The 21672-nt window shown below is 37.8% G+C and overlaps 7 protein-coding genes across 11 annotated transcripts; 5 read left to right on the plus strand and 2 right to left on the minus strand.

Moving 5' to 3' along the window:
* Positions 231-2957, plus strand: LOC104766123 (OTU domain-containing protein DDB_G0284757-like). Of its 3 annotated transcripts, none has more exons than XM_010489943.2 (10): positions 231-523; positions 833-1070; positions 1164-1237; positions 1429-1483; positions 1580-1654; positions 2033-2106; positions 2198-2246; positions 2441-2525; positions 2619-2675; positions 2773-2957. In XM_010489943.2, the coding sequence occupies exons 2-10, from the start codon at positions 861-863 to the stop codon at positions 2829-2831; spliced, it is 738 nt and encodes a 245-aa protein (XP_010488245.1). In that variant the 5' UTR covers positions 231-523; positions 833-860; the 3' UTR covers positions 2832-2957. The 3 variants fall into 3 exon arrangements, with proteins under 3 accessions (XP_010488245.1, XP_010488247.1, XP_010488246.1); XM_010489945.2 differs by having other exon boundaries at positions 2788-2957; XM_010489944.2 differs by lacking the exon at positions 231-523 and adding an exon at positions 541-755.
* On the plus strand, positions 3733-8067 carry LOC104766124. Its single transcript, XM_010489946.2, has 5 exons — positions 3733-4045; positions 4513-4667; positions 4770-4826; positions 5057-5132; positions 5323-8067. The coding sequence occupies exons 1-5, from the start codon at positions 3991-3993 to the stop codon at positions 7332-7334; spliced, it is 2355 nt and encodes a 784-aa protein (XP_010488248.1). The 5' UTR covers positions 3733-3990; the 3' UTR covers positions 7335-8067.
* On the minus strand, positions 8341-9291 carry LOC104766125 (protein JAZ13-like). Its single transcript, XM_010489947.2, has 3 exons — positions 9177-9291; positions 8993-9083; positions 8341-8891 (listed from the first exon to the last, which is right to left on the minus strand). Exons 1-3 carry the CDS (start codon positions 9248-9250, stop codon positions 8685-8687), a joined length of 372 nt encoding a protein of 123 aa, XP_010488249.1. The 5' UTR covers positions 9251-9291; the 3' UTR covers positions 8341-8684.
* On the plus strand, positions 11430-15100 carry LOC104766126 (endoplasmic reticulum-Golgi intermediate compartment protein 3). Of its 2 annotated transcripts, none has more exons than XM_010489948.2 (12): positions 11430-11572; positions 11942-12100; positions 12207-12289; positions 12727-12802; positions 12918-12985; positions 13233-13335; positions 13734-13858; positions 13955-14038; positions 14275-14421; positions 14595-14703; positions 14792-14911; positions 14991-15100. In XM_010489948.2, exons 2-12 carry the CDS (start codon positions 12013-12015, stop codon positions 15062-15064), a joined length of 1077 nt encoding a protein of 358 aa, XP_010488250.1. In that variant the 5' UTR covers positions 11430-11572; positions 11942-12012; the 3' UTR covers positions 15065-15100. The 2 variants fall into 2 exon arrangements, with proteins under 2 accessions (XP_010488250.1, XP_010488252.1); XM_010489950.2 differs by having other exon boundaries at positions 11950-12100.
* On the plus strand, positions 15455-16666 carry LOC104766127 (40S ribosomal protein S10, mitochondrial-like). The gene is made up of 2 exons (XM_010489951.2): positions 15455-15894; positions 16047-16666. The coding sequence occupies exons 1-2, from the start codon at positions 15544-15546 to the stop codon at positions 16434-16436; spliced, it is 741 nt and encodes a 246-aa protein (XP_010488253.1). The 5' UTR covers positions 15455-15543; the 3' UTR covers positions 16437-16666.
* On the plus strand, positions 17061-19779 carry LOC109124596 (DEAD-box ATP-dependent RNA helicase 9-like). 2 transcript variants are annotated; one of them, XM_019241312.1, is made up of 8 exons: positions 17061-17621; positions 17713-17840; positions 17923-18334; positions 18457-18555; positions 18663-18887; positions 18970-19131; positions 19213-19303; positions 19340-19779. In XM_019241312.1, exons 1-8 carry the CDS (start codon positions 17184-17186, stop codon positions 19567-19569), a joined length of 1785 nt encoding a protein of 594 aa, XP_019096857.1. In that variant the 5' UTR covers positions 17061-17183; the 3' UTR covers positions 19570-19779. The 2 variants fall into 2 exon arrangements, with proteins under 2 accessions (XP_019096857.1, XP_010488254.1); XM_010489952.2 differs by having other exon boundaries at positions 19213-19779.
* On the minus strand, positions 19960-21524 carry LOC104766129 (DNA-directed RNA polymerases II and IV subunit 5A). The gene is made up of 5 exons (XM_010489954.2): positions 21404-21524; positions 21043-21260; positions 20551-20730; positions 20339-20452; positions 19960-20246 (listed from the first exon to the last, which is right to left on the minus strand). Exons 2-5 carry the CDS (start codon positions 21238-21240, stop codon positions 20121-20123), a joined length of 618 nt encoding a protein of 205 aa, XP_010488256.1. The 5' UTR covers positions 21241-21260; positions 21404-21524; the 3' UTR covers positions 19960-20120.

Consider the following 21672-nt stretch of genomic DNA (forward strand, 5'->3'; position numbering starts at 1 on the left):
AAACAATAAAAAAGTATTTTAACATAATATATTCCATAAGTAACATATTAATATATAATTTACTATTTATAAGTATTATTCACATATAAAAAAATCATTCTTAAATTTCTTAGTTCAGTTATATTTTTTTGAAATTTTATTTGAGCTGTTTATTTTGCAGAAAATTACTAAAAAAAAAAACGAAAATAATTAAAAAGAAAAAAAAAAGACACGCAAAAATGGGTGAAGTTTTGTTTGACCGCCAAAGAAGAAAATAAAAAATGAAGTCTTGAGGAAATCTCAGGAAGAAGAAAACATCTCTGAGACCGACGCCGAAAGAATCCATTTTTATCTTTTTGTTTTGTTTTTGGTTCTCATCGGAGAAAATAAACCTTTTATTTTTTTGTTAGCTTCTTTCGTCGCTGACGTTTCACTTAGGTGTCTATTTCTTATCTTCCACGATTCTTCTCTCTCTCTCTCATTGCTTTGGCTGATCGATTTGGGATAACTTGAGTTCGCCAAGTCAAGCAACCCGATTTCGTTGGTAAATTATATTGTTGGTTTTGTTTCAAAGATTTTAGGGTTTCTAAATTACGTTTCTATTAGTGAAAATTGAAACATTTACAAGATCGTTGGTGGGAATTGAGATTGCTTTGGCTTTCGTTTCCAATTTGGGTTTTTGAGTGAATGAGTGTGATCTTTGATCTGGGTTTCTATGATTTTGTTTGATTGAATCCAAAGTCGTCATCTTTTTGTTACCGATTTCAACATTTTAGGTGATATCAACAGTAGTACCTTTTGGATTTGGTTTCTCAAGATCACTTAATTTGACAGCTTTTGTCTTGCTTTCTAGGTTGTATTTAGTATAGGAGCCAAATACAATGGATGTAAACAATGTGAATCCATTTGCAAGTACAAGTGCTAGTGCAAGAGCAAGCGGTAGTACAAGTGCGAGCTCAAACTCGAGTTTTAGTAGCAGTGTGGCGGATACAGATGATGATCAGACCATTGCACGTATACTAGCTGAAGATGAGAGTTTAAGAAGAGAAGGCAAGCTTGGGAAGAGACTATCTCATTTGGATTCTATCCCAGTATGATAAGCTTCTTTTTTTTGCCTAATCTCAGTTTGAATGCGTGGTGTGCTACTCATTTTTTGAATATCTTGTGGCATTTCGTATTGGCAGCACACTCCTCGGGTTAACAGGCAAATACCCGATATAAATGATGCAACATTAGACCATGAGCTGCTCTCTGGGAGGTTCTTATCTTTAATTCAACGTTTCCTTTTATGTCTTCCTTGAATGCATTCTTCATTTGATGCTGATTAGATTGTTCATTTGCCAAAGGCCTTAGATGGAATAACTAGTTGCTTTGAATCTATATAGCTCTAAAACATCGGTTTGAACTTCCCGTGTAAATCATATAAGGTGGTGTCTCTTTCTTGTCTAGGTTGGCTACATATGGGTTAGCTGAATTACAAATGGAGGGAGATGGAAATTGCCAGGTAAGTCGGTTGGAACATCCATATAGACCTTGTTTGCAATTTTAAAAGATATTGTATTGATTCCATCTGTCGTCATATGTTATACTTGTTTGCCAGTTTCGAGCTTTAGCAGACCAGCTTTTCCGCAATGCAGAATACCATAAACATGTAAGGAAGCATGTTGTAAAGCAGGTACTGTCTGAGAACAATCGTGTAACTCTGTTTCTTTGTTCACAAACTTATAGATTTGTTCTGAGAAGAATGTCCAACTGTTTATTTAGTCAAGGCCTTCAGGAATGAATGCGTTTAGTTGTATACACTGGCTTTATTCAAAGACTCTTGCTTCTTATGAAAATTCCCCACAAAACCCTCTCTAGCTGTTGTGTCCTGTCTCTGGTGACTTGGTTCTCAACCTTTAAAACTTTTTTCTCGGCTTTAGCAATAAACATTTCTTGAAGTTCACAGTCACCAGTTTTCTTAGTTGGGAACTCCTCTGAACTTGGTTTCTCTCAACTTTGTCACATAGTAATTAATAATTGACTGAGTCTGACTTAGCATGTGCATTTTCAGTTAAAACAAGAGCGGAAGTTATACGAAGAATATGTGCCAATGAAATACAGACACTACACCAGGAAGATGAAAAAGTGAGACATCTTTGTTTTTGTTTTTGTGTCAGCAAGTAATAAATTACTGTCTGATTCATTCTTTTTGCTGATACATTTTGGATGTGACCAGACTTGGTGAATGGGGAGATCATGTAACTCTTCAAGCTGCTGCAGATAGAGTAAGTTATAATAGAAATACCTTCTTTTGAGTTTACGATAAGACTACAATTGGTTTCTAAACACACCTTAAAGATTAGATCTTCTATTGAGCAACTGTATCTTGAGGAATCATCCCAAAATTAACCTTTTATACGCTCACATTTCGTTCTTTTTTTTACTTGAATCACTGGCTGCTGACTCAGCATTACTGTAGTTCGAAGCCAAGATCTGCTTAGTCACATCCTTTCGGGATCAATCCTACATTGAGATACTTCCTCATAACAAGAACCCTCTTAGAGGTACAAAGCCTCACTCTCTTCTCCCTTTACGCTCTAAGCCAACTTTATACTCGGTCTCAACGTTCTTGTTTGAATCATTTCCCTGTTCTGCAGAGGCTTGGCTTAGCTTCTGGAGCGAAGTGCATTACAATTCACTATACGCTAATGGAGGTAAAACTCAGTTTCCTGCATTTCAACTCTACTTATTAAGTCCTTTATCATTATTACTCACTAATTATCTCCATTGCTTCTGTCTCAATCTGAGTAGTTCTTGCTATTCCAGATGTTCCAACAAGAAAACCCAGAAGAAAGCATTGGCTCTTCTAGAATTGGGATACATAGGTTCATCTCCATATGTATAATGTATACTACTATACCTTCTCTCAGATTTGTGTGATGAACTTTACAATAACCTTACTTTGTTGTATGCTTATCATTGGTTCTCTTTCAACACCTTGGTTGTAAAACAATGAATAAAACATAGATATTATTTTTTATTAATAATAACCATTTCATATTAACTTTATTCATAACGAAAATTCAACTAAACATCAAACATTTTCATAATTGACATAGATGTTCGAATTGGGCATAAAAATTCATAATTTTTTAAAAATGGACCATAATGAGATCAATTTGAACCGACCGGGATGAAATACAAACACATGGACCAAGTAACACATGTCGTTGAGTTTTGATAATATATACAAATCTTTGCATTTTTAAAATATTAAGATTTTGGTTGAGTTTGGAACAAGTAAAGTAAATGGGTCTTAAACCTCAAGAATAATAGAATCAGTGGGATCGGACAGAAAGAGCTTCACTTTTTTTTCTTTGACTAAATACAAGAATCATTTAGGCAGTGGATGTGTAGTAAAACTATTTTTCATTTTCTTAAAAAAGAAAAATTTAAAAATCTTTAGATATTTTGAGCAAGAAATTTTATTAAAAAATTATCTTTTAATTAAAATATGTTGGATTATGTAACTATTTATGACTATATTAATTTATGAAGGAGTAAACAAAATTGGAAAAAAAAGTGAAAAAAAAAAAAAAAAAGGTGTTGGTTTTTTATGGGTTTGGGGAAAAAGGTCAGGTCATGTGTCGATGTTACACACGGTGAAGGGGAGAAACAGAACAAGAAAAAATAAAGGCCATTGCTTTCTTCTTCTTCCCTTCTCTCCTTCTTCATCCCTCTCTCTCTCTCTCTCTTTTTTTTTATCGCGGAGAGAAGAGATTTTAGATTTTGTTTTTTCTTTATTATCCCTTCTTCTTCTTCTTCTTCTTCCAAATTGAAAACCCTAGAAGCAAATCTCCTCTGCTAAGTTTTTTACTTACCGCTCTCAAATTTTCTCAATTTTGTTTTTTTTTTTATCTCTCCTTCACAAACCCTAAGGGGGTAAAGGGTTCTCTTATGTTCTCTTGCTTCTTCATAAAGCTTTGCTTTTTTTCGAAACCCTTTTCGTTTTGATTGACTGTTTTGATCATGGAGAGATCCGATTCCAGGGATTTGTTCAACTTTGTTCGCGCTTCCTCCTTAGGTCAGTTCTGTCTCTTCTCAAAAGAATGTTTCTTTCTTCCTCTTTATGGTTTTTTTTGGCTGCTTAGCTTAATTTTGGATCCGGTTTTGTTGTGTGTTGCTTGGTTTCGTTTAAGCATATAAAGGAAGGAGATTTATGCTTTAGATATATGTGATTGTGTTCTGTATTGATTTAGGTCACTGAGCTATAATGGGATCTGATGTTGTTTCTTGTACTGAGGATTTATGGGTTTTGCTTAGTTTTTCGTTGTTGTGTTCCACAATGCACAAATGATAAAACCAGTTTTTGAATACGAAAAAACTTATCTTTAGAGATTTTTTAATCATGTGAATGTGATGTTTATATATTGTTGTTATCTCCTTTTGATTGAAAGTTTGTGTTTTTATGGTTATGAGGGCAGGAGTTTAACTCTTGTGTTTGTAATATGAAATTCTGAAGCAGCTGTTGTTTTTGTTGTGTGTCTGCAGATAAGAACAGTACACTCTTTGATGCCTCACAATATGAGTTTTTTGGTCAAAATCTGGACGAAATGGAAATTGGGGGTCTTGACGATGATGGAGTGATTGCTCCTGTTCTTGGACATACTGATGATGATGAGTATCACTTGTTTGATAAAGGAGAGGTAACATGACTTTCTCTGTCAAAAGCTTACATCTTGATAAATACATTGTATTAAATTTTGGTTACAGATGTTTTACTGATTGATACATTTTGTTGATTCCAGGGTGGAGGCTTAGGATCACTATCTGAGATCGATGATCTTGCGACAACTTTTGCAAAGGTTAGCATAATTATTGTTTACAAACACTATAATGAAAATCTTAACTACTATGTCATGGTCGCATTGATAATCATCTTTTTCTCCTGGCAAGCTAACAAAAGTAACTACTTCCTCCAAATAAGAGCCAAGAGCATAATTGTTTTATCATGCAATGCATATACCTCTTTCCCCAGTTTTTTTTTTAACTCTTATGTATGTGGTTTTTAATCTACCTATTCTCTTTTGTGTAGATAAACAGAAATGTTACCGGACCCAAACACCCTGGAGTTATTGGTGATAGAGGATCAGGATCCTTTTCAAGAGAGAGTGAGTTGAAATCCTAACTTGGTTACACTTTATAACTTTAGGGTTATTTTTTAGCTTGTATAACTTGGTTCCTGGTATTGTGATCATTTTAAGTTGCAAATTCAATACTTTTTCATCTGAAATATCGAATTACCTGTTTCGAGCTATTATTTCTACGATTAGCTTTTTCTGACTGAACTCTATCTTATAGGTTCCTCTGCTACCGATTGGACACAGGATGCAGAGCTAACAAGCTGGTTGGACGAACAAGATCAAGAAGCTAAGAGATGGTCCTCACAGCCACAATCATTTGGTCATTCAAAACCTTTGTACAGGACATCCTCCTATCCTCAGCAGCAACCACAGCTGCAGCACTACAATAGCGAACCGATAATCTTACCAGAATCAAATTTTACCTCATTTCCCCCGCCTGGTAGCAGATCTCCGCAGGCTTCACCCGGAAACCTCCTTCGCGCTCCTTCTCTTCCTGGTGGTTCTCAGTTGACCTATTCTGCACCTTCACCACTGTCAAATTCTAGTTTTCACCCCTCCGTATTGTCGCAAGGTCCCCAGTATGGTGGTAATTTGGCTAGATATGCCTCGTGCGGTCCTACGCTTGGTAACATGGTGCAACCTCATTGGGTCACTGATCCTTGTCTTATGCACGGAGATCATTCTGGTTTGTTACATAGTTTGGTGCAACAACAGCATCAACAGTTGCCTCCTCGAAATGCTCTTATGTCGCAACATCTGCTCGCCCTCCAGCAGAGACAATCATATGCTCAGCTTGCCGCGCTACAATCCCAACTGTATAGTTCCTATCCTTCGCCATCACGTAAAGTCCCTTTTGGAGTTAGTGAAGTTAGGGAACACAAACATAAGTCATCTCATAGAAGTCGAAAGAACAAAGGCCTCTCTCAACAGGCATCAGATGCAGCTAGTCAGAAAAGTGAAAGGGGGCTGCAGTTTAGATCGAAACACATGACTTCAGAAGAAATAGAGACTATCCTTAAAATGCAGCATTCCAATTCACACAGCAATGATCCTTATGTCAATGATTATTACCACCAAGCTAAGCTTGCCAAGAAGTCTGCCGGATCTATTAAAGCAGTCTCTCACTTCTATCCCGCTCAGTTGAAGGACCACCAGCCTAAGTCTCGTAATAGTTCTGAACAGCATCCACAAGTTCATGTAGATGCTCTTGGAAAAATTACTCTTCCTTCTGTCCGCAGGCCTCGTGCCTTGCTCGAACTTGACTCTTCTCCTGGTTTTAGCGATGGAAGCGGGGATCATAAGGGCTCAGTAAAACATTTGGAACAGGAACCTCTTGTTGCAGCTAGGGTTACGATTGAAGATGCTCTTGGAGTTCTTATTGACATAGTTGATATTGACAGGACTCTACAAAACACAAGACCCCAGGATGGCGGTGCCCAAATCAAGAAGAAGCGGCAGATCCTGCTAGAAGGTTTAGCGACGGCACTTCAACTTGCTGATCCGTTCAGCAAAACTGGTCAGAAATCCGGGATGAGCGCTAAGGATGATGTTGTCTTTCTACGTATAGCGACTCTCCCCAAGGGCCGGAAAATGCTTACGAAGTATTTGCAACTTCTAGTTCCAGGTACTGAGATTGCTCGAGTTGTTTGTATGGCTGTATTCCGCCACTTGAGATTTCTGTTCGGCGGCCTGCCTTCAGATACTCTAGCAGCAGAGACGATATCTAATCTTGCCAAAGCAGTCACGGTTTGTGTTCAAGCAATGGACCTCCGAGCACTGAGTGCTTGCCTTGCAGCTGTAGTTTGTTCTTCAGAGCAGCCACCTCTGCGTCCTATTGGAAGTTCTGCTGGGGATGGTGCTTCAGTTGTCTTGATATCTCTTCTTGAGAGAGCTGCTGAAGTAGTGGTGGTTCCTCGAGTCATGCATGGGAATCCTAATGATGGTCTCTGGAGAGCCTCATTTGATGAATTCTTCAACCTTCTTACCAAATACTGTAGAAGCAAGTATGAGACAATCCGAGGTCAGAACCAAGGTAGTGCAGCGGATGTTTTGGAGCTGGCGATAAAGAGGGAAATGCCCGCTGAGCTTTTACGTGCGAGTCTGCGTCACACCAATGACGACCAAAGGAACTATTTATTAAACTTTGGTCGTAAACCGTCGGCAATTAGTGAGTCGGCGTCTCATGCAAGGGGTGGTGGTCAGATCAACTCTGAATCTGTGAGGGGTTAATAAAGAAAAGAGAAACCATGAGCTTGGAAGTTTCCAGTTCTTGGTTTTCTAGGCTGTGGATCAAAACAGTCAAGGGGTGTGGTGTGGACTCGGGAAACAAACTTGTAAGTAACCTGATGGTGTAGGAATCTTTTCACAAGGGTTCAGGTGATAAGTACTTTTAGATTCTGCTCTTCTTTTTTCTTTTCTTTTTTTATAACTTCGAACTCTTTTATTTTCCGTATGTTTTTAATGGTGGACAAATGCAAATTCTGCTTGGTTGTGTATTTATGATGATGGGAAAGAATGTGAAACATCGGAAGAAGAGAGATCTTCCGAGGGGAGCCATATTTTGGTGCTTTAGTCGTTAGGGAACAAAATAGGGAAGTTAGTGTAGTTTCGGAAGGGATATATTAGTGTTTGTGTACAGAATGATGAACCCCTTATCCGGGGAATAGTGAGATTGGAGGCTAAAGAACACAATAGGTGCTAATCCTCTTCGATTAACAGGTTTAGGTCTGGAAAGCAGCTGGGAAAGGGATTTTACAAAAGTTTGTTATCTGATATGTTTATTTCCTCTTAACACTTGTGTCGTGTAATAGTAATAGGAACACACAAACCCCTCATTTTGAATACTCTTTGGATCCACCTCTCTCGTTGGTTATTTCAAGATTTCATCCTCTAGGCTTATCTACTTTTTTTGTGATGAGCCTGAGAAAAGTACAATACTAAGATCCACCTCTCTCGTTGGTTATTTCAAGATTTCATCTTCTAGGCTTATCTACTTTTTTGTGATGAGCCTGACGGTACAATACTAATATCCAACTGGTCTTGTTAGTACAATTTTTGTTTTGACTAGTGATTATTTGGAATCATGTTGGAATTGATTTTCTCATTTTTGAGTAAACCCGTAGATAAATTAGATAATACTACAAAATTTCTGTAATGGTGTGAAATGACTAAGAGCCAAAGATGAGCGACGCGTAAACTATTAATAAATCTTGTGCAGTCTAGTCTTTGGTGGATCCAGCGAGTTCAATGCTTGCGTTTTCTTATTTTGTTGTAAAGGAAAAAAAAAGTAGAAGAGTTACATAGAGCTAACTTGGAAAAAAATGGACAACCTCATGAATCCATTGCAAGACAAGTGTGAAACTTAATACATGAATGGGGAAGGAAAAAACTAATACAAACGATCCAAATGATCCTAGTTTTAATACCAGCTTCAGTGCTCGTACCAGTGCAACGTCTTGATTTTAAAAACCAAAAAAAACTCGAAATTCATATCGTCGAGTATCGAGAAAAATGACAAGAGAGTGAAGCAAGAGCTAGCTAGATTTTTCTTAACCCATTTTGTTTTTTGTTGGTTGATACTTAGAAATTATGAGGAGAGGAGGAGGATGAGGAGGTGGAGCCTCTAGGTGTAAGTGTAATAGTTTTGCTTCTCTTCTTCCTCTTCTCCAAGAACCTCTTCACGGATCTCTTCACCGAACAACCTAACGGCGATTCCATTCTCACCGGTGCTAACTCCAATGTTGTTACTTCACGATCCTTCCTTGCCATCTCTATTATTGCCCTTATCTTCACGTATTACAAATTTCACTCCTCAATATACTATAATCAAATCGATAAGCTTATATAAAACGGAAAAAAAAAACACTCAAGCATGCAAAAAAATGTACCTGGATCTCTACAAGATCGTACTCGCTTAATCCTTCATTATAAAATGCATTGTTGTCCTTAGGTTTCATGGCTGATGAATGATCACTAACCCTATATATTAAAAAAGAAAAGTTATTCAAAACGAATCAAGAGGTGTAAATTAAATATGGAAAAGTTGAGTAATTTGCATACACAAACACTCACGTAGAATCTTGGCGACAAAATTGAAGCGTAGGGGTCATTGGAGATAGGCAGAGATCTAAGCTGCAACCATTCATGATTCTCTCTTCTTAAAAATATTATTACTCTCTTTGGTCGATCTTCGTATCAAAGTAATCAACATTGACATACTTTGCATGTAAAGTATATATAAGAAAGTGCCATAACTTTCTTTTCTTTTTTGGTTGGAAAAAAATAAATATCTGCAAATTTGGTCACGTGCTTCATGTTTTCAATACAAAGAAAAATTATTTTAAAGAAAAATGGTAGTTTTTTTTTTCTTCAGTAAGTATCAATTGTGTCTGAAGAATCTTGAGTAATGTGTATCTAAATTTGTATCTGTTTGTGTGTGGTGTACGTATACAAAAATTCTATTTTATAAAGTATTTACGATTTAGGTGTTAAAAAAATGAGTATTTATAATTTCAATGATAAATGATACATATAGAAGCTAATAAGTTATATATATTTATGCATGCATATAAAATTTTATAATGTATCTATATGTTTTTTTTTTTAATGTATTGATTAGTGTTGTGTTTATGAGATTTAACGATATATAGATAGAAATAATCAATATAAAACTTGAATTTTAGAATTATACATACTGTATTAAGATATAAATTAGGATTCTGACTTTGAGGGTTTGTGAAAAGATTGGCCACATGTAGTGTCTATGCCATGTGGGGTTTTGGAGTCGTTTGGTTTAATATACTTTCCAAAAATAGAAAGTCAATCCACAAATGTGAATGGTAACTGGTAAGTGCATTTCGTATTTTTTTTGAGGCATTACGGAATACACAGTTTTTAGTTGAAAGCATGATTAAAGTTAGGTATAGAAAAGTTGATAATATTAGTGGATGAATTAAGACACGTGAAGCATGTTTTTACAAACTGTTCACGACTCACAAAGTCACGTGTTCTCTCCTTTTTGTTTATTTTTCTTAAGCAAGAAAAAAAAAATAGATAAAGACATGGACATGATTATGAACTTGGAAGTAGACATATGGGTAATTAATATGACTTTGATCGAAATAGGTTATGAAAAGATGTGATAAGGGTTTTGATGTTTAGTCTGCTTTTAGTATTCACGACATGGACCATTTGGCCCACGACATCATGGCATGGACTTACGACGAATCGTATAATTGTATTTGGGGGTGGTCACTACTCATTGGTCTGAATCAATTAAAGTGATTACACCAATCTTATTTTGTTGTCGGGAAGCCTTGTGTAAAACGTGATTGCTTTGTTTAACAAAGCATCATTTTGGGAGTTAGTTTCTGGTGGAAAGTTTGAGATTTGAGCTTATGGGGTCCCAATTGCTGCCTAACATCAAAAGGCGTTTATACGACGGCCCAATCACGTTGCATATTGTTTTTGTCAACCAATCAACCTTTTTCGACAAAAGTATAAACGCCTTTTGAAATGTTGTTAGGCATATCAAGATTAATCTTAGCATGAGCAACATATATATAAGGTAAGGTCTGTGTGATGGTGTTATTAAAGATTTGCTTTAACGTAACATAGGGAACAAAACACACAAGTTGATACATTAGCAAAGTAGGCAAGAATGTTTGTATTCAAACTCTAATCTCTTGGAATTCTTTGTACTAAAAGCCAACTCTTGCATGTACTTGTTTCTGACTTTCTGTTAGTAATATAAAAAAAGACAACAAAAAGAAAACAAAGAACACGAGCCACTTTTTCACAAAGTGTGCTTTGATCAAGCGGCGAGTTTTAAGATTTCCGAACAATTGTATGTTTTCTAGTTCGGTTTATACCTTTTAATGAAAAAAAGTATAAGTTTCGGTCCAAAACTCTTCAACTAACGTATATTAAAATTGTATTTTATCATCAAATGATTTCTCATTTAGAAAGTTTTAAATATAAGAAATGAGATCTAAAACCATGAGGTTATAGTCATGATCGTGCCTAATTCAAAGGGACAAGTTTGGTTAGCTTCATCATAGAACAAGTTCCCTATAACAAGTCCCCATATTGCCTTTGAGTAAAATCGCTAAACAAAATAAAAATAAAAAAAAATTTGACAAAAAAAATAATAAATAAAAAAATAAAAATAAAAATAAAAAAATTGAAACGAAACATAATTCCTCTCCCAAAAATCACCAATTAAGAGAATATAAGGGGTTATACGTAAATAATTATATTATACGTACCAAATCAATATGTTAAGTAAATCGAGGGGTGCAATTAATAAATAAAGAGAGACGGAAAAAAGAGACGCCGTTCAATTTCACCGCAGAAGAGAAGAAGAAGAGGAGAAGGAGCCTTTTTGTTTGTCTCTCTCTCCCGGACTCGGAGATCTCTTCTCTCTTCTTCTCCCGGCGTGCGCTTCAGCCTCATCCTCTTTGATTTGGGTACGATTCGCTTTTTTGCTTTTGAAATCTTAGTTTCTTCTCTTCTTACGCCATTGTTTACGCAAAAGATGGGAATTTATCCAATCTAGGGCCGGTGAAGATCATACTTCGAAAAAAATCTGTTTTTTGTAGATGAATTCGTTGTGGGCAATGTGGCCTTGCATCTGCTTGGTTGTTTTAGCTAGACCCTTTAGATAGAACCGCCATGAAAGCTCTCTGCTTGTCTAGATCGAGGAAAATTTACAATTTTAGAAGAGAATTGGGTTCTAATAGGAAAGAGAAAGATTTGATGGTTTAATTGGTATATCAATTGCCAAATTGTGAGAGTGGAATTGAATGAATTTGGCAATATCTAAGGTTGGTTTGTAGTTTTGTAGAGGTCCTCCTCGGAATTGGATTTGTTTAAGAAGTATTTATTATCATCGAGGGAAGCTGCTAGGATGGGTGTGAAGCAGGCTCTAAGGAGCATCGATGCGTTTCCAAGAGCAGAGGATCATTTGTTGCAGAAGACGCAATCGGGTGCAGTTGGTAATGGGATTTTTATTCTCTATGCTCTTCTCGTTTATTTGAGAATCTGTTTTTAAATGTTTGATGTTTGTTTACTTATGTAACATTAAATTTGTTGTTTTTGTAGTATCAATTGTTGGACTTCTTATAATGGCCACTTTGTTCTTACACGAGCTGAGTTATTATCTTAACACACTTACAGTGCACCAGGTATGTATGTTTTTAGTTTAAGCGGAATCTGGTACTTTAATGTTTATTACTTTCCTGACTCTAGCCTTTAAACTGCTACGAATAGTTGTACAAATTGCAGTGAATGATCTTCTGTTTCATGTGTCTTATGAAATTCCGAGGATGAATGCTTTTGATTAGTATTCTTCCAGCTGTTATCCTTGAGATTCATTGATGCTACTCTAGTTGTGAACTATGTATAGTTTTCAATTGCAAATTGCGTTGAATGTCCCAGTCGAAATTTTGCAGTGATCTATAGCATTAAGAAAATATGGATTTGAAGTCTCTCTATTGATTCAACCTCATTGATACCTTAGTCATTCTCTTGCCATTTGACTGACTCGTAGGAGTTTTTATCATTTTGTATATTATAGCTAATGTAATCAAAATGGAATTTGTATCATGTCTTTTCCTTCTAGATGTCAGTGGATCTAAAGCGTGGTGAAACTCTACCAATACATGTAAATATGACGTTTCCATCTTTGCCTTGTGATGGTATGTGAAATTCGCTGATCACATAGTAGCCAAGGCTACATAACGTTCTTTCCTCCGCACTTTCTCGAATACTTGTGCTTGTAAACTTCGTCATTTGAGCTTACTTGTTTTGTAGTATTGAGCGTGGATGCTATCGACATGTCAGGGAAGCATGAAGTGGATCTTGATACAAACATTTGGAAGGTAAGATGAAATGCAAATCACAAGTCTTTTTCACATGTTTTCTCTTTTACCTTCGAAGTTTATTTTGTTAGATTGCACGTAAAACAGTATAGCATTTCATACTGTTCATATATAGGTTAAACATTCTATTTCAAGGGAGCTGTTTGGATATTTCGCTTAGCACCTTAATCTCTCACTTCTTATGGCATTTTGCTCAAGTACTTTTTTATAAGCGAGTTTATTGCTCACTAATTGCGAGTATATGCAGCTCCGTCTCAACAGTCATGGACATATCATTGGCACAGAATATTTATCTGATCTTGTTGAAAAGGGGCATGAGCATGGTCACGGTCACTCGTCTCACAAGCATGGTAACATTTTAACTTTAAGCCTTTACCGAGTTTTGTACCTTTTGCGACGAGCTTCTTTTTCCTTAGCTGTCCTTTGAATGTATATACGTCTTGTTACTTTCGGAAGAACAAATAGTCATGTGCACGTTGGTTCTATGTACTTGTCAAAACGTGTAATAACAATTCTGGATATGTAAATCTGAATAATATGAAATATGATGTACACCTTGTTCAAATGTGTTGTAAATCTGGAGAACTGAAATACACAAAGTTTGTGCTTCCAATCAAATTTTAATGGGAACCTTACAAGTTGAATTGAGGCGTGAGTCCCAGTGATAGGTGTCATGGTAGTTATCTTGTTTTTGGTACGAGAATAGAGACTAATCATGTACACACTTTATCTTTTGTGCTTGCTAAAGATGGCAAAGAAGAACACAAGAATGAGACCGAAATCGAAACATTGAGTTCTCTAGGCTTTGATCAAGCTGCTGAGACTATGATTAAAAAGGTGAAGCAAGCATTGTCAGATGGAGAAGGATGTCGGGTATTAACCGTTGCTCTTGTCAATATACAAACTAGAGATTTTGTGCTACCGGCTTTTAAGAAAAACAGAGACTAACACCTTTTTGCTGTTTCTCAGGTTTATGGTGTCTTAGATGTACAACGGGTTGCTGGAAACTTCCATATTTCAGTTCACGGGCTGAACATCTATGTTGCTCAGATGGTTGGTATCATTATTATCTCTCGTAATTAGCCATCCTCTTATCAGGACTTGAGTGCAAAAGTGTAACCAAGAACATACATTAAAATCAGATTCGTTGAAGTAGGTTGATTAAAGTACCATGCCATAGATTCATAGACGCTAAATTGCTCTCATCATTTGTATTTGCACCTCATTCATTGACTTACTATTTGATATACCTTGCTAGTAAACAACTAATCGCTTTACCTTCTGAACAGATATTTGGTGGTTCCAAGAACGTAAACGTGAGCCATATGATTCATGATCTATCCTTTGGGCCGAAATACCCGGGAATTCACAACCCACTTGATGACACCAACCGAATGCTTCATGACACCAGTGGAACATTCAAATACTATATTAAGGTATTTATCCAAATTCCTCACTGTTCTTTTTACTTATGTCTCTCTGCTGAGTATATATCTTATAAGCCTCATTATTTGTTAATTTGAAATCATATACCAGTATGATCCCTTTCGTTTTACACAAGTCATTTTTTGTTAGTTCAAGTCAATAATTTCTTTCTGGTATGGCGCAGATTGTTCCCACGGAATATAAATATCTTTCGAAAGACGTACTGTCAACAAATCAGTACTCTGTAACTGAATATTACACGCCAATGACTGAATTCGACCGGACATGGCCAGGTTAGTTGAGCCACGCAATACATTTGAAGTATGCACCTGATTCTTATTACTCTGTTTCTGTTTTGTTTGATGTGCTTTCCATTTTCAGCTGTCTACTTCTTATATGATCTTTCACCTATCACTGTGACAATCAAGGAAGAACGCCGTAGTTTCCTCCATTTAATCACTCGGCTTTGCGCTGTATTAGGCGGTACCTTTGCTTTGACAGGTTCGCCCCCATCTCGTTGGTCTTTGTCTCAACGCTCATCTTTCAAAATCTTTGTCTAACATATCATTGTCTTAAACAGGGATGTTAGATCGTTGGATGTTCCGTTTTATTGAATCTTTCAACAAGAATCCGAGTACCAGAAGCATACACTAGTGAAACAGAGTCCAAAACAATGAGAAGCAGGAAAAACAACAAGGAAGAAGAACATATCATTCCAACACTTGTAATCTGCCTTCTGAGACAACTCACCAGAGATTCTAGGATTGATGATGATACGTTTACACAGAAACTCTAGAATCCATGGATGTAGTTTTTTTTGCATTTTCACTCTCTTATGTATTATTATTACTCTGGTTTTAACTAGTTGAGTTATTTTGTAATTTTTATCCACTTTGGGTTCATGAGATTTTAACATTTTTGCCTCTTTTAACTTGTCTCTTATTAAAAGAAGAAGGAAAAAAAAAAAACATAAATCTGTAGCTCACTGTAACTAACGTACACTCGTCGCAGGCAATCGTGTCCTCACTTCTGTGTGCTTCGACTGAAAAAATCAAAAACCCTAATTGACATTTTTCACTTTTGCTTCTTTCAATCTCTGATTCATTTCCTCCGTCTCACCGTTGATTCTGAAAATGATCACCGGAGTACTCCGCCGATCTTCACTACCGTCGAGGCAGACTCTCTACGCCGCGTTAACCTCCTTCGATTCATGTCTATCTCACAATCTCACTCCATCCTCCACAGCAGCCTCCATCACCCCTCGATTCACTCTCGCGTCGTCTCCGAACTCATTTGGTATCACAGCGAGGAGGGACTACCACAATAGATCTGAGCCGCCGATGTTTGTTCCCGCAGGAATCGCGTTTCACGGTTACGCTACTTCACCAGAGAGTAAATTCAAAGATTCGAAATCTAAGAAATCTAAGCTTAAAATTGCTCCAGAGAATGTCAAACCATTGAGTAGGAAAGAGATCGCTCTCCAGGTACATGTTTCTCTTCTCATTCATTCTCTAAATCGAATTGTGTCAATGTTGTTGCCTTCACCAGATTCACAGAAATGCCCTACAAGTTTTGATGTTTTCATGTTGTTGAAGTCATTGTGAATCGCTGTTGTGTTTGTGTGGTTTGAATGTAGAAAGAAGCAGCTGAAGAGAGCACATCAAAGATCAAAGGAACCAAGATTTGCATAGCGATTCGATCTTTCGATAACCCGGAGAAGCAAGCTTGGTGTCTACCTCCTCACACGCGTAAAGTTGCGATGCCCGACACGAGGACACTGTACACTGTGCTAAGGTCGCCTCACGTCGATAAGAAGTCTAGGGAACAGTTTGAGATGCGGTTCAAGAAACGGTTTCTTGTCATCAAAGCTCAGAGTCACGAGCTGAGCAAGAAGCTCTTTTGGTTGAAACGTTACCGTATTCTTGGAGCTCAGTATGAACTCCAGTTCCATTGCAAGACCCGTTTGGATATGACTAAAGTGTTTGGCAACATTGCTGATAGCTCCACCACCACCATTGCTCAGTGAGATTTGTGTGCTAGAAAAGGTAATCATTTTTGAAGAAAGTTTTCAAGACGCAACCGGGTTAGGTTTTGACCCGACGACTCTGCAATAATTTCGAAACCCTTACGGATCCAAAGAACTCAGACTTCGTTTCAGATCAGAACCTGTAGCTCTTTTCTTGCTTTAGTATAAACTTGTGTCTTTTGTTTGGAACGATTCTTAAAGATCAATTGAGTTTCAATGCTTTCAGTTTATGATTTGAGACACAAAGTAGTATAGGGTTTGTTGCATCCCTTCTGAACCAGAGCCTGATTGATTTGCCACCACCGGAGAGCCAAAGGAAACATTGAGAGTCGATCCAAAATGATTGCAGCATACAAGAGTTTGAAACTCGCAAGTCATGGAGTCTAACATTATAAACAGAGCACAAAACGAATTTCAAAAAAAATAATTAGTTCAATCGGAATGAAGATTAAACAAAATCAGAAGTCATTAACTCGGTATTTGCTTTTTGCATCCAAGAACACAACTTTGGGCTCAAGCGAAAGTTAAAATCTTTTTAAAACACGCTCGCACGTGCACGAACATACCATACACTCACCCGCAGGAGATTATAACAAAATGCACACCTTTATACCCGCCTTTGTTAAAAATCTCACTCTAAACCCTTTTGCCGTCTCTTCTAAAACCCTAATTCTCATCTTTGGGGTTTCACATTTTCACACTTCTCACAAGAACCCATCACTCACTCTTCTTCACCAATACCTGAAAATGATCAGCACAGTACTCCGCCGATCTTTCCTAGGCACATCACAGCGTACCCTCGCCGCTTCGGTGACCTCCATCAACGCGGCTCTGTTTCATCACCTTGCTCCATCCTCCGCCGCCGCCACAACCACAGTCTCCGATCTAGCAAATGGGGATGCTAAAGTCAAGGCTCTCCTTCCGAATTCGAACCCGTTTGGTGTTAAAGTGAGAGACTTTCATTTTAAATCTGTTCCGTCGGAGTTTAGATCGTCGGTTGTTTCTTCTGCTGGGTTCGCAGCTCAAGAGTACGCTTCTTCGTATGAGAGTAACGATGGTGTTGATTCGGAAGGTGTTGGTAGTAGCAGTGGTGGTGATGGGCTTGCCATATCTGAGCTTGGTATATCTCCGGAGATTGTTAAAGCTTTGAAAGCTAGGGGTATTGAGAAACTTTTTCCTATTCAGGTATACATATGTGATCTTCTCTCTGTTCCATTTGGTTATATAGATCAAGATGTTTTGAACTGAGTTTTTGATGTTTTTGTTGGTTGAATAGAAAGCTGTGTTGGAGCCAGCGATGCAAGGTCGAGATATGATTGGTCGTGCAAGGACTGGAACAGGAAAGACACTTGCTTTTGGGATTCCTGTTATTGACAAGATCATCAAATTCAACGCTAAACATGGGTTTGTGTTTACTGTATATCAAATGATCGTTCCAGAGATTTATGTTTAGTTTGGTTCTTATGTTGTCTTTTTGATGTGACAGTCGTGGGAAGAATCCTCAATGTTTGGTTTTGGCACCGACAAGGGAGCTTGCTCGTCAGGTTGAGAAGGAATTTAGGGAATCTGCTCCAAGCTTGGATACTATTTGTCTCTATGGAGGTACACCGATCGGACAGCAAATGAGGGAGCTGAACTATGGTATTGATGTGGCGGTTGGAACTCCAGGTCGTATAATTGATTTAATGAAAAGAGGAGCTTTGAATCTATCAGAAGTTCAGTTTGTGGTTCTGGATGAAGCTGATCAGATGCTTCAAGTTGGATTTGCGGAAGATGTTGAAATTATATTGCAAAAGTTGCCAGCGAAACGTCAGAGCATGATGTTTTCTGCAACAATGCCTAGTTGGATCAGATCTCTTACCAAAAAGTACCTGAATAACCCTTTGACAATTGATCTTGTGAGTGGTCTATACCTGCTTGTGTTTGTACCTGAAAATTATTCAGAATCCCGGAATGGCTTTAGCAGAGTAGTTAATGAGGTGACATTGTTTTAATGACACATGTGCTGCTATGTTAATAGGTTGGAGATTCAGATCAGAAACTTGCAGATGGGATTACAATGTACTCTATCGCTGCAGATTCTTATGGAAGAGCATCCATCATTGGTCCTCTTGTAACGGTATGTTTTCTTTACTTTGCATTTAAACCCATTATATGTATGTATCTCGTTTTGATTCTTCTTTTTGTGTTTCAAGTTGTGATTTTATAACATCTACACCTTTACAGGAGCATGGCAAAGGAGGAAAATGCATTGTCTTTACTCAAACAAAACGGGATGCAGATCGCCTTGCATATGGATTGGCGAGAAGCTTCAAATGTGAGGCTTTACACGGTGACATATCCCAAGCTCAGAGAGAAAGAACACTTGCTGGTTTCAGGGATGGGAATTTCAATATTCTTGTTGCAACTGATGTTGCTGCCCGTGGACTTGATGTACCTAATGTTGATTTGGTTAGTGTAAACTACACTTTTTCTTGCACTTAAACTAGTTCTGTTTCACATTTTATTAACCTATCTTGTGCTTTGTGTGTAGGTAATTCATTATGAGCTTCCTAATAACACGGAGACGTTTGTTCACCGAACGGGGCGAACAGGTCGTGCTGGAAAGAAAGGAAGCGCGATTCTCATCCACGGTCAAGAGCAATCCAGGGCTGTTAAAATGATTGAGAAAGAAGTCGGAAGCAAATTCAACGAGGTTAATAGTTTTTCTTACCCTCTTACTGTCATTTGTTTGAATGCTTGGGTAACATTTCTTTATCTATGTGGTTGAATTCAGCTCCCTAGCATTGCGGTGGAGAGAGGAAGCGCAAGCATGTTTGAAGGAGTCCCTCGATCTGGTGGGTCCTTTGGAGGAGGACGATCAGGTGGTGGTAGTTATGGTGGCAGCGGTGGCCGTTCAGGTGGTGGTAGTTATGGTGGCGGTTATGGTGGCAGCGGTGGCCGCTCAGGCGGATCAAGCAGCCGTTACTCTGGTGGTTCGGACCGCTCATCTGGTTTCGGAGGCTTTGGTTCAGGCGGTTCAGACCGTTCTTCAGGAGGTTTTGGGGGATTTGGTTCAGACCGTTCTTCTCAGTCAAGTGGAAGGAGCAGCTTTGATGGGTTTGGATCAAACGATGGTAAAAGATCTTACTGAGGAGTGTTGGGTGAGGGTCTTGGACCTGATCCGGCAATAATGGAGTTGACTTAGGAGAACTCAGTATGAGTTAAGTAGTTTATCAAGGAGGTCGAGCTATATATAAAATCTGTAGCTACTTCTTGCCTCAAAAACAAACATAAGTTATATCATTATTTCACATTCCCTGATTTATTTTATTTCTCAATTTCAGTGAAGAGTGTTCCTTTAGTTTTCCCCTCTTCCATATATTGTACCTCATTTACTTGGCCATCATAAAGGAAAAAAGTGTGGATGATCAAAAGAAACTCGAGTTTTGGATTAATTAAAGTTATCCCAATGGCTTTATATGAATTTACGGTTTATAATTCATTGTGAACCCTTGAGTCTAGTGGTTTGAGGATAGAAGCCTATACAAAAATTGTTTTAAGCTTTAATTCTAATATCTGACAAACAAAAATAAAACACAGTCAACAATTTGGTTTAGTACAAAAGCATTACTCTTTAATGTTTCACAACTCTCAGCGTTCAAGTCGTAATCCGACCCACAAAAGCTTTATTTTTTGTTTTGCTTATACGACATAGCGATAGGTAACATAACGACCAGCAGTTTCACTTGGACGAATGATCTTCACGACTTGCCCACGTTTCAGTCCAAAGTATCTTGCGATGGGATCAGTCACTTGGATTCTCGGAAGCTAACAACAGCCACAAAGGTTCAAACTTAAATTACACAAAACCACAAGAAGCTTATCATCACTGAAAAAACAATGATTTTAAACAGACTAACCTGCGTCTCCTTCACTGTGTATCTCTCCAGTAAAGTTTTCTTCTCTTCGGTGGTGAGAACTTGATGCTCAGGAACAAGAACATGTTCTTTAATGTTCACTAGCATTTCCGCCTCCTGCATCAACCACCCAATCATAATTCAGGATGCTGATTTGTATACAGAGGATACATCACCATGAGAACAAAAGAAATCAGTGTATTATGTTTCTTTACCTGGAAAACTTCCAAATGAAACTTAGAAGAGATCTCACTAATGCAAGTTCGAGCAAAAGGGGTCAAGTTCTGCTGCACCACCAAAATAGCTCTGTAAACATTCTCTGATTTCATCCGGTTCGTGTACATCTTCATCGTCTTAACTCCAACTTTCGCCTCATCAGGGAAGAAAATATAGAGCTAGAGCAAGAAGGGCACAGGGAATCAGAGACTAACACAACGAAGAATCAAACCAACACAGAGATACCAATCTTGCTCTATCCTATGACTTCCACAGCTTCCTTACAGACTAAAGAGATGACATTTATCTATACCACCTTCAAAACTTAGCTCTCTGTAACAATTCCAATGTCTACTTACTAAATGAAACTTTCTCTAACACTAAAACCCCTAACACATTCTCTTCTCACACTCAATTCTAAACCAATTAGATAAAACAATGATAGTCTCTAGTCTCAGACGAAAGAACACCCAACGAGGAGCTGAACAAACCTGATCGCTGTTATCATTTCTCTTAGCCTTGAGAGAAACAAGATCCTCCCTTTTCATGTTATCACCATGTTTCCTAATAAACTGATGCTTGGTCATCGTAAGCTCAGAATCCGCGATAAAATAGCCACGGTCCTTTAACATCTGCATCAACGTCTTGTGGATTCTGTACAGCCGTTTAATCTCATCTTCCGTCAACATCTTCTTCTCCGATACTTAATCTGCAGACACACCAAAACCGAGCGCGTAAGAACCAAACGACACACGAAATTAGGGTTTCTACAATTTTAGGTTTATTATAAATCTCTTAACTTTGAGATAAATAATACACAGATAAGTCACTGTGAATAAGGAGAAAACTCACGTTTGGATATCACAGAGATGGTTGAAGAAGCAATTCAAAGAGAGAGGCGAAGAAGAAGAAGAAGCGGCGAAGCTTTCCTTTTGCCTCCGAACCCTTTTTTCTCAGTTCGATTATAATGAAGCTTTGTTGCACATGTGTACCCCAATTTATAGTAGCTTTCTGTTTTAACCCCTAAACTTTAAACTACAATCTATAGTGATCCAGAAAAGGCCCAATGGGCTATACTTTGGGTGAGACGACCCGACCCGACCCGTCCCGTAGATCGATCA

Source organism: Camelina sativa, chromosome 19 (genome assembly GCF_000633955.1).
Source record: "Camelina sativa cultivar DH55 chromosome 19, Cs, whole genome shotgun sequence".
In the NCBI taxonomy this organism is placed as follows: Eukaryota; Viridiplantae; Streptophyta; class Magnoliopsida; order Brassicales; family Brassicaceae; genus Camelina; species Camelina sativa.